At 41.6% G+C, this 16,028-nt stretch overlaps 1 protein-coding gene across 1 annotated transcript in view; it reads left to right on the forward strand.

Annotated features, from left to right (window-relative positions):
- LPP (LIM domain containing preferred translocation partner in lipoma) overlaps positions 1–16,028 on the forward strand; it is a 311,735-nt gene that overhangs the window by 247,875 nt on the left and 47,832 nt on the right. Inside the window, exon 10 of the mRNA XM_029960801.1 lies at positions 7,301–7,470. Within this exon, the coding sequence (XP_029816661.1) occupies positions 7,301–7,470 (170 nt within the window). The remainder of the gene's footprint in view (positions 1–7,300; positions 7,471–16,028) is intronic.

Here is a 16,028-nt window from a genome sequence, read left to right on the forward strand (position 1 = left end):
CGGCTGAGACAGTAAACGTGTGGTGAGCAGCATGGAGAAGTGTTTGAAAAGGTATGGTGAAGTGTTGGCAGAGTGAGACTGCACAGTTGCAGTGCATTTGCTGTACGGTGTGGAATGGGACCTCCAGGGCATATCAAGAATGTGTAAGGTTTGCAGCCAAGCAAAGTGAGAATATGAATTTGTATTGTGGTCAGGGGAAAGAGATGCAAACAACACAAGAGTGCAGCTACTGCTCAGTGCTGTACAGTACAAGTGACAAGTAGGTCACCGCAGGGACCTGTACATCTGGAGTACAAGTGCAACACAGTTAAAGCAGAATAACCAGGACACAGTAATTAAATCACGGCCTTGGATTTAATTTATGAAGTGTTTCAGGCACACACTGCAGCATGAAGCTCTGTTCACTGTGAAAGATTGTGTTTTCTGACGTCTGCTGAAGAAGAGGGAATTAAGATTGATCTGTCTCTTGTCCAAAGGCTGTGTAAGACAACTGATGCATACAGCCTGCTCCTGTCAAGTGGTGATACTTCAAGCTTGGATCCTGGCACAATAAACCATTGCCAAGGGCTTCCCACTAAGTCAAAAGTATGAGTTACAAAGCAAAAAAGAGGTGGGTAAGGAAAGCAAGGATAAGATGAGCAAAATAATGTACTTTCCTACAAAATACCTTTGGGTTTCTCTTTGTAGCATTACTGAAGTACCCTGAGTGCCAAAGTGTCAGAATCACTCTGGGACAAATATGACCAATGCATCTTTCTCTAGCATGATCACAGACACATACCTCCCATGCTCTGCAGGAAGAGAATAAACCCTCTCTTGTGGATCAGAGATTCCTATTTTATTCCATTTGGACGAATCAAAGAACCCAGGACCTGTTGGGTACTTCAGAGTTGGCAGAAGCTCTTAACATTGAGGCTTAACTTGATTAAGGTGTACTGGCAGTTAAGGGCTGCTTTTAAACTATCATCCTGATGGATGAATTTCTGCTCCTGTATCCCTTTAAAATGAAATAATTGCGCCTGTCTGACATAGGTGTCCTGAGGAATCCCACGTGCTTGGGAAATGTTTGAAAATCCTTGGATGAAAGTCATTAGGAAAGAGGAGGGAGAGAGGGGAAAGTCTTCCTACACTGTTGACTTATGGTCAACGTTGTCCTCGAAATGCTGTTTTGTCATCAATATTTCTTCATTAGGAATAATGATTTTTCCACATTTACTGCCAGCTGATTCAAAGCCATCCAAAAGCAGAATGTGTCATGAATCTCTAAAATGCATTCGCTGGCGAACTCTAAACAGAGATGATTAGAAAAATAACACAGCGGAAATACTGGGTGTCTTGAGGCTGCCAGGGAAACTTTTAGTGAGATATTTTGTTCAATGTATTTATGTATTTTAAAAATGTTCTTGGTACAGTTTTGTAATGGCAGCATGCTTTATTTTTTTAGTTCTTTCTTGCATAGTGTATCAGGGCTGCAGTGACAACCGGGGAATACACTTAGCTGATCAAGGGAAATTGTGTAATTGATAGACACTGAGGATATGACCTTGTGGTATATTCCCACAGTACAGTTAGGTGGGAAACAGTTTTTTTCCATCAAGCAGAGTTTTTTGAGATATCAACGTTTTTTCCCCACATTTCAGCAAATGCAAAACCTTCCTACTTTGATGCTTTTATCAGAAAATTATCCCCTATCTGTTCTCTATGTCGAATGCATGCTTTGAATTCGTTAATTTAAACCTTTTGTGGAGAGGTTTCCACATTTTTTTCTCTGTTTTCTTTACTCTTGACATCTGTAGTTACTGCCTGAATTGCCTATGTTAGGCACTGCACATCACATTAGCAGGAGACAGCCAGTGCCCCCAGTGGCTTAGTGTCTAAGTAGGTATGACAGATAAATAATGCTGTAGCCTAAAAAAGGCTAATGCAGTCTTTGAATGGGCAAACAGGAGCATCTCAGGCAAGCTGGATGGAGTTACCTTACCTCTGCCTTTGGCTCCAGTGTGATTGCTATGAGAATATTATGCCATAAGCATTAGTATGGCATATACCTATTCCATCATCCATCCAGTGGTGGATGTTTGATTGGCTCACATTCTTAATCTGATGTTTGAAAGTGATGCATGTCCCAGATAAGGTTGGACGCCCGGTATCTAATTCCTTATCTCAAGATCACGCCCCGTTTCTGTCAAATCTTAAAACTCTTGCTGAGTAACAGCTCAGATTATGGCCTTTTCTGTTCATCTTCACAGATAAAACCTGCATCCAAGCTCCAGTGACCTTGAATCTCTGCAACATCCTTTTCAAAAAATCTGATTTCTCCCTGTTCATGCTCAACTAGCTGCAGAAATAACTCTCTAGCTGTAACTTAGGCCAGATCATTCCTGCCTCTTAATTGTAGAATCATAGAATATCCTGAGTTGTAAGGGGCCCACAAGGATCATTGACTCCAGCTCCTGAATGTCTCTCCTCTGGTTTCTTTTCTGCATCATATCAAACAGAAGCTTCATGTCTTTACCTGCATGACCTGAATGACCTGTAATGACCTATTCCCACCCTTTTTCATCTAGTATTCTCTAGTGACATATGAACTCATCCTTCCCATCTGAAAGTGTCTATGTTCAGTCTTCAAGCACTTACATTCCCTTTTGTTCTGTCTTTGTCCTTCCCTCAGAAGTATCCCATTAAACTTCCTTTAAAGTCCCTCCGGGTCCTCTTTCAAATTCTCCCTTAACCTTTTCCTTTGCTGGGCTGTCTACAGACTCCTTGTCAACAATAAAATATTTAGAGTGCTGAGACCACAGTTTTCCTTGCTGACTGTTTTGTCTGATTGCTTCCTTCTATTTCCTATCTCTACCCGGTTGTTAGTGCTTGTATTAGATTGTAAACTCCTGTAGTTGGGCCCTTCTTTGAATTCTCTGTTTTTCCAATATCCAGCACAATGGGACTGTTCCAGGATCTGTGGTGGTATAGGCAAAAAACATGTAGTAATAGTAATAAAATAATGAGAAGTTAGAACATGGCATCATGACCAATATAAGCTCCTTTCCTCCCTTCTCCCTCTTCCTTCAGATTTGCAATATTTCAAATTTTTTACACAACAGAAGACAGTAAATGAGGAGGTTTCAGAATAAAGTATAGTAGCTTATGTATCCTTTCAGCTGCTGAAGTGTTTCCATGTGATCCACTCACTTATGGTGGCATTTTCAGCAGGGAAGCCTCTGTGGACACTTCTGTATGTCCCCTCAAGGTAAGACCAACATGTGGCAGCCAGGCAATGCTGAAGGAAGGTCCATGGCACAGCCAAGGTTATGAACCTCTTTCATGCAAAAATAGAGGACTCCTGTCTCCCAGGCTTGCTGCCAACGTATCGCCTTCTAGTCTTGCTGAAGTGATCTTGAAAAAGGATCTGAAAAGGGCTGAAGGGGCAAAAGAAGAATGTTGAAATGACATAGTTTCATCTTCATGCAGTTTAGTGCTAATTTTGTCCTTTGTCTTTAAGCTGCCTTTTAAGTGCTGTTTGTCTCTGTGGGAAGCAAATGGGTCACGTTGTTCTGTGTTTCTACTGTAATACGCTGCCTGCTATTTTTCTCTTAGATTATTTGTGTAATCTTTTTTTGTGCAATCTGTTTGTTCTTGAGTCTTGCAAACTTTGCTACTTCTTTCCCAATAAGCAGTGCAACTTGTTCTGTATTCACTAACGGGTATTCTGCACACAACAGACTGGGTTATTTCAGCCAGTATGAAAATATTAAAATGGGGAACATGTGTGGGCACTTAATTGTGGTGAGCCCAACCACAAATACCTTCGCTGTTGGTAACTGGCAAGCAGGAAAAGCAGACCTTTGTTTTGTTTTTATCAGACATAATGATAGATACATTGTTTTTAGTGGGGTTTTTCTGGTTTTCTAAGGAAATGAGGCTTGTGCAATCACACTGCCTGTGTGCATGTGCCTGTCTGCTTGTCAATTCCTCCCTCACTAACACTTGAAGCTAATAGCCATTTTCAACTAAATTTGAGCAAGATGCAGGAGTTGGGAGAAGAGACCAGCTTTTGCAGAAGTCTTGTGAGTTCTGCAGAAGGTGCAGTCTCCAGTGGTCACATCACTTCAAACCGGATCGGTTGTGTATATGCCCACATACCTTCACATGGATCCAGCCACCTAACTGTAAGCTTCCAAATTTGAATATTTTGGCTTATTTGCTTTTACCTTTTGGGTGAGTGAGTCAGTTGGGAGAGTTGCTAGGCACAGAGCTTGTGTTTTGATTCTCACTGGAGTGGCCATGTCTCATGAAAAACATGGTTTGCTCAAGGCCACAGTGTTATAATTTGCATATAAACTTATAAAAAAGGAAGCTTTCTTTAAGCTTTCCTGTGTGACAGTTTACAGGAGTATTTCTGTCTGTGTACTTAATCGCAGAAACTGGACTTCTCATAAATGTAGACAGGTTAAGTCTGTCACTGCCTGAATGGGAATCTTCTGTGGAAAAACCCAGGAAGAGGAAGGAAAGCCTAAGGAAACCAACTTAAAGGGGAGAAGTTGGCCGAGGCTTGTGTTACGCTACTCTTTGGTTTGTGTCTGACCATCAGTAGTTAGCTGGGGAATGCCTCAGAGTTATGGAGGAATGTGGCCTCAGGGCACCTTTGGGAGACAGAGAAGATGTACCTTTTGCTGGAAGAGAGGACAGAGGTACAAAGGCACTGAGTGACTTGTCAGAAATTACAAGAGGATGTATTTGAGTTAGGAAACAGACCCAGGTCTCCCAGCACAGGTACAGCCAGAAGTATGGTCTACATGTAGACAGCTTCTTCAGCAAATGGAGAGATGCCTGGTCAAAGAGGAAGATAAATGCTGAAGTATACCAGAGCTGGCTAAATTATGAATGTGAGAAGAGGAGGAGGGGAAGAAAAGATTCCCACATGTTCTGCTTAGATGTTAACAAAGAAAGCTGAGAAATGTTTGCATAGACACTACATTATTCCATGTCCAAATGCCTCATAAAAATAATACCGGATGATCACAGAATGGCACACTAGGGAAAATAAATTCTTCAGTGGAATATTCCCTCTGGAAAAACACTGTGTAAAGTAATACACTAATGGCTTTCAATTTCATGTTTTATATATAGAGATATTAACTGCTCCCCAGACGTCTCTTCGTATTACAGCCCAGCTACACGAGATGTTTGGAGAAGGCCCTGGAGCACGCTCAGTCTTGTCCACATGCAGGACTGAGTGGTGCTCTCTCGTGGTACATGCAGCTCCTGTGGTGTACACAGTAGGTGTCTTCTGCCTCCTTCCAGTGCAGTGCTGCTCCTGTGATTCTGTCCTCTGGGTTTGGGGTTTTTTTTGCTTCCTAGTCCTCGTGGTTTTTTCTGTTCTTCCCCCATGCTCTGTAGCCTCACCACCATGGTGGGAAACCTGCATTCCTTCTCTGCTCATAAAAAAGGAGTCCTCACTACAAATGCTACAGTGGAGTAATTAAAGCACAACACTGTCAGTCAAAACACTAATAACAAATGCTAAAGAAAGTTAAGTTCACATACAGCATTATTAATTCCTTTTTGGGGGTTTTCCAGGCTTGTCTGGATTCATCTGGTGACTTCTCTCTCCAGATTGCTCAGGCTGGGAGCTGTTTGTGTCAGGAACTGTCTGTCCTGTATAAAGCCAACTACGGTTATGCCGTTGTAGCAAATCATAACGATCTGGGGTTTTTTTCCAAGCTTTCCTAATATATCTCAAATGTGTATATATATCATCCTGCCACATCCTGAGGGATCCAAAAGTAGCTTACATGCTTTGTTCCCTGAACATAGTTTACTGGAGTCTGGGACAGGCAGGAAAGAAGTTGTGAGGGATGTTGACAGTGCACTGCCTAAGGACAGCAGCCCTGCTCCTGGGATGACAAGACATGTCCAAGTCCTTTAAGGAAGTTGTGCAATATATGCTTGAAAAGCCCAATAAACACAGACTGTGGTATGAGAGAACATCATATAGTTGCTGGATTATTTAATTATTATCAGATGCATATTATTTGTGTATGCATTTGTGAATAATTCTGTATTGAACTCAGTCTGCCTTCCTGCTTGTGCCTCAGCTCTTGCCTCCCTTCCCCTCCTTCCCACTCTCAGTGACTGTACCACTCTATCCATGGAGCCTTCAAGAAGTGCAGGGCCCCATGACTGGAGACACCACAGTCAGTCTGAAACTGGACAGTACCATTTTGGATGGGGCAATGTCCCAGGCCACAGTTGCTCTGTTACCTTTGGTGGGTTTCTCGTGCATAGAGTGTCTGAGGTTGTCCTTGATACCTTCCATTTTCAACACTGATCATTGGGTAAGGACATCAGACCTGCATGGGCTATCTCCATTTTCCAGAAATTGAATGACAAAGAAAAATGGCATGGGTGTGCCTTCCACCCACCTCTTCCATCATCTCTGCACCACAATCTTTCCTAGGAAAATATCTTTCCCATGATCTAAGAAAATCTTGTCTTCACTTGAAATCTGTCTGCCACATAACATTTTTAACAACAATCTGAACAAGGCAGGAAGCCTTTTGTATGTGTGTGTGTGTGTCTGCAGATTTTTTGTTATTCATTTCTGTGTGACATTAGGGACCTTTTTCAGAAACAGACAGAGCTCTTAAGGCTTGTCTATACTTAGAGTCTTTACTAGCAGGTTCTGATACACCTTTCTTGAAGGATGGTAAGAATAAAGTATCCATACCTCAGTTTCCTTAGGAATAGTTTCTGTGCTTTAAATAGACACAATATCTTAATCCTTATTAATCTTTGAACAGAAAAAAAAGTAATTGGCTTCATTGAGAGAATTGGTTTAAGCTGTACAAGCAAAAACTACTCTTTAAATGGTAGCAACTCTACTGCCACCAGGCAGCTTTTATCAGGCATCCTACCACAAAATCCTTTAACGTGGAAGCCAAAGCTTTAGGCACAGGTTTATCACATCTAACTGATGAGCTGAGGATGACTATATAGCTGGGTTAGGTGATAGCTGGGTGGTTTGTATCTGAGCTCAGCCTCCTTACAGTGAACACTGAACTGATACCAGTGCAGTCTTGGGAGCCAGTTTCAGTCCTTTCTAGATCTTTTCTTATGGGCCAGCACCAGAGTGCCTTACAGTGGTGGTGGATCTTTGCCAGCAAGTGGCACAAATTGCTCCTCTGTTGTTTGAGCTGCTGTGTCCCCCTTACACCTGTGCAGCACAGGTGTGTGGAAGGACCTTCTCTGCAGCCAAGAGCAGGAGCTTGCTTTGACTCACATCCATTCCCTTTGCTGACAGGCCGCTGTGCCCGCTGTGGGGAGAATGTTGTTGGAGAAGGCACCGGTTGCACGGCCATGGACCAGGTCTTCCATGTGGAGTGTTTCACCTGCATGATGTGCAAAAGCAAGCTGAGGGGACAGCCTTTCTATGCAGTGGAGAAGAAAGCCTACTGTGAACCCTGCTATATTGTAAGTACCCGTTCTTCTTTGTGTCCTGGCTTTAATGCACAGACATTGGAAACACTGATTTCCTTCTTGCTGTAGAGTTGCCTTACAGTTAAAATCTGACAATCCTGTGGTAATACCATGGGCACCAGGTTTTTCCATGGTATTCAGAAGAACTCCAATATTTTCAACTTACTGGATGAATCTCTTTTCCTGGTCTGACGTGTCTCCGAAAATAAATGGGACAGGGGAAAGCACAGCAGGGGAAATAGATGCTTTTTGTCATTTTTCATTTCTGTAAGGAGCAGACGATGCAGTGATTTTTTTAGCAGTAGTATTGTCCTTAGTTTTCTGTATTGGGAAACCTGATGCCAAAAAGTTTACAGACTGTGGTGCCCACTACGATTAAGGAGGTGGGATGCAAGAGAGCAGAGAATATAAAAATTCTCTCTAAAATAAAAGCCTTTACATTGCTTGATGGAAATTTTTCTACTGAACTAGGAGTCTTCGGATTAGATATCTTTTGAAGCTTACCTTGCCCTAAAATTTCATTTCATGCCTCCAATAAGGTCTTAAAGAAAACAATTAGCAGTTGCTCTGAGGAGCTGAATCTTGTGAGGGCTCCTGTAAGAGCTGCTGGAACCAATTGCACAGGTGCAAATTAAAGAAACATCACGTAACGTGCCTGAGGCCTTACCTTAGTGTGACCTACACATCCAGTATATGAGGGTAATCCTTGTATCTTAGAGTACGAAGCACCAAAACATTCTGGGAGTGCTGATAGGTCTTTGTCTAAACATCCAGTTCTAAGTACTTACAGACACTGGGCCTGAGATCCTTGCAGAATTGGACTTGCACTTCTGAAAGTAAAAATTGATGCTTTACTTGATGTTTCTGCATTCCAGTAATAATTAGAGCAATAATACGTATTTTTGAAAATGCCACCAATATCCCATTGTTCTCTCTATTTCTGCAGAGCCTTTACAGTGGGATTATTACTGAAATATTGAATATAAAAAGGGCAGATTCTGTCTTATTTACAATGGCAGTGATAGATGGGCCTTGTTAATTTGTTTTTAAAAGCTAAATGATCTTTTGATGGAATATCTATCTTTTGAATCATTTCTATTTTTGTTTGCACTAAAATGATTGCACCATAAAAAATTTAAGGTTCATTTTGTGGCAAGTTTGACCATGTACGAAGCACTGCAGACTTTAGGAAGGTGCATGCATAATATAATCGGAGCAACTTTATGTAACTGGAATTAAACATTTCATTGACTTCAGACTGGAATTGACTTCATCTGCTTGCAGATTGATACTTTCTTTTCCTCTTTTTTAAATCAAGCACGCATTCTTCACCACTCATCTGCTTTAGTTTGGGAAAACATCTGCATTAGACACTGTAGTAATGGTTTAAGATTATTTAATCCCATTACTTATACACTTCATTAGCCTGAGTGAATTGTTGGCAAGGGTTCAGTAAACTTCCTACATTGGGAGATAAAAGGATAAAAAAGGAAAGGGAGAAGGATTCTGTTCCTCATTTTCTTTCAAATTTATCTTCTATCTATTTAAGGGATAAAGGAACGATAATTGCCTGGTTGCATCTGCGTTTGTACATTCTGTGATATGGCTTTGCAGCTCTGAGTACAGAGGAAAGAGTAAACGTTTAATAGCTTCTTTTTATATAACCAGAAGGGGCCTTTAAGTGTTTATCCACGCAGTCCACAAAAACCTGGTTATGGACTTAACCCAAAACACGTCTGGATCCATCTGCTGCTGCACATGCAGGGGAAAGGATGGCAATGCTGATGGGGCTGTGTATGTGTAGCTGGACAGCTGTTACTGTGAGTGGGAAATGGGAAGCTGGAATCTGGCAATCTGAGGCAGTAAAGAAAAAACCAAAAAGCCAAGCACACATTAAACTCTTAAATGTGGAAGAAGCAAGAGTTGGAAGCCTAAGTCTCAGAACCTTTCAGAAAGCTCAGGACTCAGCTGTGCTGAAAGCCAGATCTACAAGGGATCTAAGCACCTGCCATGCTACTGGCTTTGGGCCTGAGGAATTTGTGTCCTAGAGCATATGTCTCATTGATTTTTCAATGGAATGAGGTCTGCATTGGCTTCAGAAGGATAATGAATGCCTAAGTACACTGAAGCCTTGAGCTAGGCTTGCAGATTCTTGCAGATGAATTAGGGACCCTTAAATTGATGAGTCACAGTCTGAATGCTTTTGTCTTTAGATGCCTTTAGATGTGTGATGCAGTTATACTGAACTCAATGAGAGTTAATGACCTGCTTAAAATCTAGCCTGTGCTTAAGGATTCTGCTGAATTGTGGCCTCAGATTTTTTTATTATTTTTTTTTTGAGCTTCTTCAAGTCCTATGATCAGAAAACAGCTTGGATACTAGGAACCCTAGATCTGTAGGAAGTCAATGAGACTGAAGTGCCTAGACTCAGATACCTCTGGACCTAATTCCCATGAAAGGTGCAGCCTATGTGACTAGCCCAAGACTGCACACCTATTTCATGGCAGCGGCCAACTGAGAAAACAGGGTTTTCAGCTGGCATAAGTCTGAGTAATTCAATGAAACTTGTTTACTGGTCTACCTAATTCACACTGATTTCTAGCACACATCCCCATTTTCCTAAGTCCAAAACTCTTGACCTCTGATGCAAGCCATGGAGGCTTCATTTATATAATGAAAATAAACTATAGTACTTGCCTAATTGTGAGATATAAATTATTGAAGTCTTTGATTATTTTTTAATAATTCACTTGTGTGACTTGTGGCCTTACACACACAAAAACTATGCACAAAAATAAAAATAAATGTTTTTCAACAATTAGAATTGGCTAATCTTCTCAGTTTGTTATGTGACTCTTAGTTGTGGTGCAGTGAAGCCATAATTAAGATTACTGTGAAGAGCTGTATTTAATTACTGGTTAGTCAATACCAAGCCTAAATAGCCTGCAGAAGGGCTTTTCTTTGGTTTTGTTTCTGGTTTTATTTATCAGTGACCCAGTTAAGATGAAATTCCCCAAAAGTCTGAAATAACATCTAAGGAGATCTTTTTGAAAATAAATATTTTTCCTAATGGGAATTTGAGTACCAGAGTTAATTTCTTTCACACCACAGCCCCTGCCCCCCAGAAGTCCATCACTATCATTTCCTGTTACATCTTACGAGTGCAGCGAGTTCTGTTGCCAATGTGTTTGCTGGTTTTGCTCTGCATCCAAGGATTCTTTCATTATTGATGTTATTTCTAAAAGAGTACCAGTCTTCTCCATTAAGACACTTCTGCTGAACTAAAAGCAACTGTAAAAACTAAAGTGTTAATAGGAGACAGATGTTTCCTAGTCATTACGACAGTCAAGTAACATCTGAAATACCATGATAGGGGTTCCAGTGTAACCAGTGTACTGCTGTGCACGTGCTGAATGCTGTGTCTGGCATATGTTATCAGTATATTTTTTCCCTCCCTTACAGGGCAAATTACCAACAAAAAACCATTTGGTTTGCTCTCTCTTAAGTAGTGGAAGAGATTTTAGCACTGGACTCAGAGCAAGGAAAAGGTTAAAAGTAATATCACTGGAATTGTTGTTATAAAAGACTGAAAAGCAAGATGTTAGAGCAGTGCCAGCTGTCTGCTTTCCAAATACCGTGTTATCGTAAGGACTGAACACAAGGTTAACCAGACACACCAGTCTGGCAAGAGTGATGCTGCTGTTTTGTGAATGGGATGTTCTTTGATGTCCAGATAGCTTTCTCCAGGACATGGAAATTCTCCTCCGTTCTTTATCCCCTCTCCTGGCAGTCTGGTGGTTGGCAGTTGGAGATATGAACTCTGAGGGCTGAGAAGGACTGAGCTCCTGCAGTTAACACAGGACACAGAGAGATCTTGCAGATGCTCCTGACCTCTGAGGGTTTCTTCTGTTTGTGTCCAAGTCAATGTGACCCACCTGAGGAGAGGACCATGATGTGATTGGGAAGGGTACAGGAAAGCAGAAATAGCCTGGGTCAGCTGAAAGAGTTCAGAGGAGTAGTGGGTTAGAAATGATGAGTGATTGAAGGAGAAGAAAGAAACTCTCATGTCTGTCTAGCTAGAGTGGGGGGAAATGGTGGGTATGCTCTGCAGTGCCCTATGGAGAGCCAGGAATTGAGGTTTTCTGTTTCTGCTGTGTGTTGGGAGATACTGATGACGTGACCTTAAACCCATCCTCAGAGATCACTTACAAGGATTTTACAGGTGAAGTTCATCTTTCCGTAGTACTAAAGCTGTGAAAGAGCTTTAAGGAGGAAGAATTGTGCTTGGAAGTCATGTCGTGATTACTGCTTTTCTGTAGCTTTAAAGTCAGGACCATAGTGATCCACTGTTGGTTTGTTTTTTTTTTTTCCCCCAATTACTTGTTCTGTGAGGGAAAAAACCCAGTATATCTTAGAGGTTTTTCTCTCTTACAAGTGTCTAACTTCCTGGCCTATCAGTGGCTCTAGTTCAGTAGGAAAAGGTAGTTCAGAACAGAACACAAGAGAAATGCTGATATTTTAAGAAATGGTATGACTAGAGCCACTGGTGCCATTGAGCATCCTGGGAAAGCTTGAATTTACTAACCATTCTGAAATGTCAGTGTCAACTCAATTTGTGCTAATTGAAGTCTCTGGTAAGACTGCTATTGGCTTCAGTGTGACTGGTATTGTAAACCTCGCCCTGTGTGGGCATGCGAGTGTGTTTGGTTGAAGGCTGTGCAAGAGCAGCTTCCTCCAGCACATATGGTCTAAAGTGTAAGGTCGATCCCTGCAGTAATACTACATCTATTTTTAAAAAATAATTCTACAATTTGTAAGCAGGGATTACAGCACTAATTTAGTAACTATGTAACAATTTAAATTGGACCAGAAAAGAGAAACTATAATTTAAAGATTTTTTTTTTTATGATACAAGTTTTCTTCTTTTTAAAGTAGAAAGCCTTTTATTCTTGTTTTTGTCAAGCAACGTATTGAATTTGAGAGTAATTTATGGAAAGTGCTGCCAGCATGGTATTGCGAGTGCTCCACAATTTGAATTTAAACTGCTCAATGGGATCATTAAGACTATTATGCCTGCTTTCCAAAGAGTTTGAATTCAAAATGACAACTGGAACAAAAATATAAAATAAACTAAAGAGAAGTCATGCACTCTTTATGTGGTGGAATTTTTCTGCCCTGGAAATATTTCATTGAGATCAATGCTTCTCTTCAATCCTCTCCTAGAAAAGAGCTGGTGTTGCTAGTTTTAGTTGGTGCTCCTGTGTGAGTCATCGGCAGCAGGGAGCTGAACCTGTGACCCGTGGATCGAAAAACATTAAGTCTCAGCTCCTGTAGCAGAGAGATGCAGCTGGGCTGTGCCAGGCAGCAGCAGGCTCCTGCCCTGGGTATTTCTTACCCACGACAGAAGTGGTCCATGGGCATAGCAGACAAAAAACAGGTCAAGAGTGTTTGGTTTGCTTACAGGTGTGTTTTATTCTTATTGATTATTAGTTTGGATAATTTCGACAGTCTAGGGCCAGTTGGTAATTCCTTTGGAAAAATATTGTGGCAAGGGAAGACTGTTACTTCTGGTAAACTGATCATTTGTAAAAATGAAAAATTAATAAATCCCTTAAGAGTTATGGCCCTTTCTATTGATACCACCCAGCGACAGTTGATACAAAAGATACAGATGGAAGGTGGAGGACTGGTGGCCGTAAGGTCAAAGCTACTACTTTGAGTGGTAAATGGTTTTGTGCAATCAGGGCAGAGATAGAGGAGGATGGGATACTCTTGCATAAGCTGCACCTGGAGCTTCCAGGAGTCCAAGTCTAGGAGGTACAAAAATGTGTGTGTGAGAGAATATGTCGATGAAGCAGCTTCTATCAGAACTGGGACAGCTGAACTTAGCTGACCCTCTGAAAGCCTGCATCTGTTTTTTAAGTGGCCTACTAGCTGTTATAGGAGATGGGTCATGCCTCTTATTTTGTAATGAGATGGGGGAAAAGGTTCCTTTGCAGGGCTGGGTGGGAGAGTCACCAGTGATCAATAATCTCCTTTCTAAACTGGATTTACAAAGAAAGTAGAGAATGAGATGATGAGGTAATTCTATATAGGAACTCCTCTGTGGAGACCCAGAGGCTAATATTAAAGAAAACAGAGCCAATTCATCTTGCTGTCCAACAAGGACAGAGGACAAACCAAGCCTGTAAGAGAGAAAATTCATAGTGCTCTTGGAAGACAACGAGGATGAGCCCTGCCAAGAATTGCACTGAGCTCACCTTGGCGATGGATTCTCTGAGAGCAACATACCTTGGTGTAATTGACTTTCCAGAAAACTGGCTAGAGTGTTGCTTTAGAGGAAGACCAGCTATGGACTGTGGAGGTAGAGAAACTCGATGCTACCAATGCTGGTAGTGTTACGAGGGGGATATTTTTGGAAAAGTTACCATACTGCTGGGCAGCATTTTAATAGATAAATCTGTGTTGGAAGATTGGGCATGAAGTGCTGATGAAGTAGCTCAGTGATGTTTTGATGGTGAAAAGTTTTGCTAGGGATGGATCACTTCCCATTCTTTTTCATAGGCCATAGTTAAAAATATGTCCTTATTAGCCTTGCTTGAGATCTTTGTGATGGCTTGCTAGAATGCAGGAATCCTGATCTTTCCTCCTCCATGTGCTGACACCCATAACAACTTGAATTGTTTTCTTGTCTCTGCCTTGTGCTTTTATAATTAGAAGCATTTTTCATATTTTGATTATATGAACTATGCATTGATTTGACATGTGTAATCTAGAAAAACTATACCATGGGAAATTTTCTGGAGGGAGTTCTTAGTGACTGAAATGATGATACTGTGAAGGACCGGGTGCTTCCATTCAGTGAATTTCTCGCCCTGCGGGGTGAATTCCCCTGACCAACTGTATATTCTTTGGAATAGTCCCTCTTTCTGCAGGACTAATGGGATTTTATGGCTCCTGGCTATACATCCATTTATGGATCATACTAGAGTTGAGGGGATGGTGAAGTCATTCAGCAATGACTTGTCATTGTGTTGAACCTTCCCTGTAGAAGGTATCCCAACACTTGTCTGCCTTTGCAACTTAGAAGAAACAGCTATAAGGAAAGAATAAAGTCTTATACACCTACATCTTTGTAGTAGAAGGAAAATCTTCCTCATTTACAGTCAGGTGTAGATGGGTATTAGATGGCAAGTCACATCCTGTGTTTACAGCGTTCATCTCTTTTCTTTCAGTTGTATTTCACCACCTCCTCAATAAACTACTTGCTGTTTTCACCCTTTGCTACCCAAGTAGCATCTAGAGATCCCACTTTAATAAACTCTCATTCACTGTCAGTGAATGACAGTGTCTGCCTCCAAAGACCTTCTTGGTAGACAGCAAGTCTAGGGAAAAGGCAACAGCATTGCCTCCATATTGCAGATGGAGATCTGACCCTAAGAAAATTAAATGCAGTTTGTTTAGAGCATGGATCTCCATTGCTGGAAGCCGTCAAGGACAGGTGGGGTAAACATCTTTTAAAAACAATTAAAATTTAGGCAAGGGCAGACCCAGGAGTGTTTTCTAGTCCTGCTTCTTCCTGTTCTGAACTTGAGTGACCTATCCAGGACCACAAACACATCCTGCACTGTACAGCTCAGGTTTTCCACGTCCCAATTTTCTACCTAGTTTCTACCAATTTTCTAGTTGCAGTTCAGCCTGCAAAGATCTTCAGGTGAAGGAGCTACTTTTTCTTTTCTCCCCCTCTTCTAACCACTGCTGTTTAGAGCCTGGACATGAATATGAACAAGCAGCTGAAAGCTGAGTGAGGGCTCTTGAAAAACCGAGGAGGGTGGGAGATACTATGACAGTGTTCCTTTCCATGAAGTCCTGCTGCTTGCTTGTAACCCTGCATAGTTATTTGTCGATTCAAACTGCTGAAGACAATTATTTTGGAAAGGCTGTGATTTATTTGAAATTGGGCCTGTAATTAAGGTGTACGTTTCCATCACATCTGTGTATTAGGGAGTTCTGTCCTTTCTAATGCAGTGATGTCAAAGTGCTGCAATGTCCAGACATAAAAAAATGAGAACTCATTAAAGTAAATAAACAGTTTTGTTCACCACTGCTCCTGTGCAGAGCTGCTGGTAAAGGCCTTGCAACCAGGCTGCAATATCTGTGGGTAACAGAGCTGAATCTGTCATGGAATGGGTGTGTTTGGATTGAGCAGGTATGGTTTCCCCTTAGCAGCATTGCAGAGAACAAAGTCTTGTCTCACTCTCAGTTCTAGATGCCCTCTTCCTTCAGTCCAGACAGCAGTTTGCAAGCCTGTGTGCCAGAGAGGCCAGCAGCCTCTTGCAGTGTGCCACTTGAGCCGTCTCCTTGGTGAAGCCACATTCCAAGGAATTTGCTCTGGCAAAAGCTCAGTCTGTGGGTTGATCCTCCCTCTAGCGTCTTGCCTCTGTTCTTCACTCCAGGACATGGTTTGCCTGCGTGTGGTGTTTGTTTGCAGTGGAGGAAACTGTTTAACTCGCCATCACACACACAAACCCCAGTGGTCTTGGGAGATTTCT

This window comes from Manacus vitellinus, unplaced genomic scaffold (genome assembly GCF_001715985.3).
Source record: "Manacus vitellinus isolate BGI_N305 unplaced genomic scaffold, ASM171598v3 scaffold_29_pilon, whole genome shotgun sequence".
NCBI classification, from domain to species: Eukaryota; Metazoa; Chordata; class Aves; order Passeriformes; family Pipridae; genus Manacus; species Manacus vitellinus.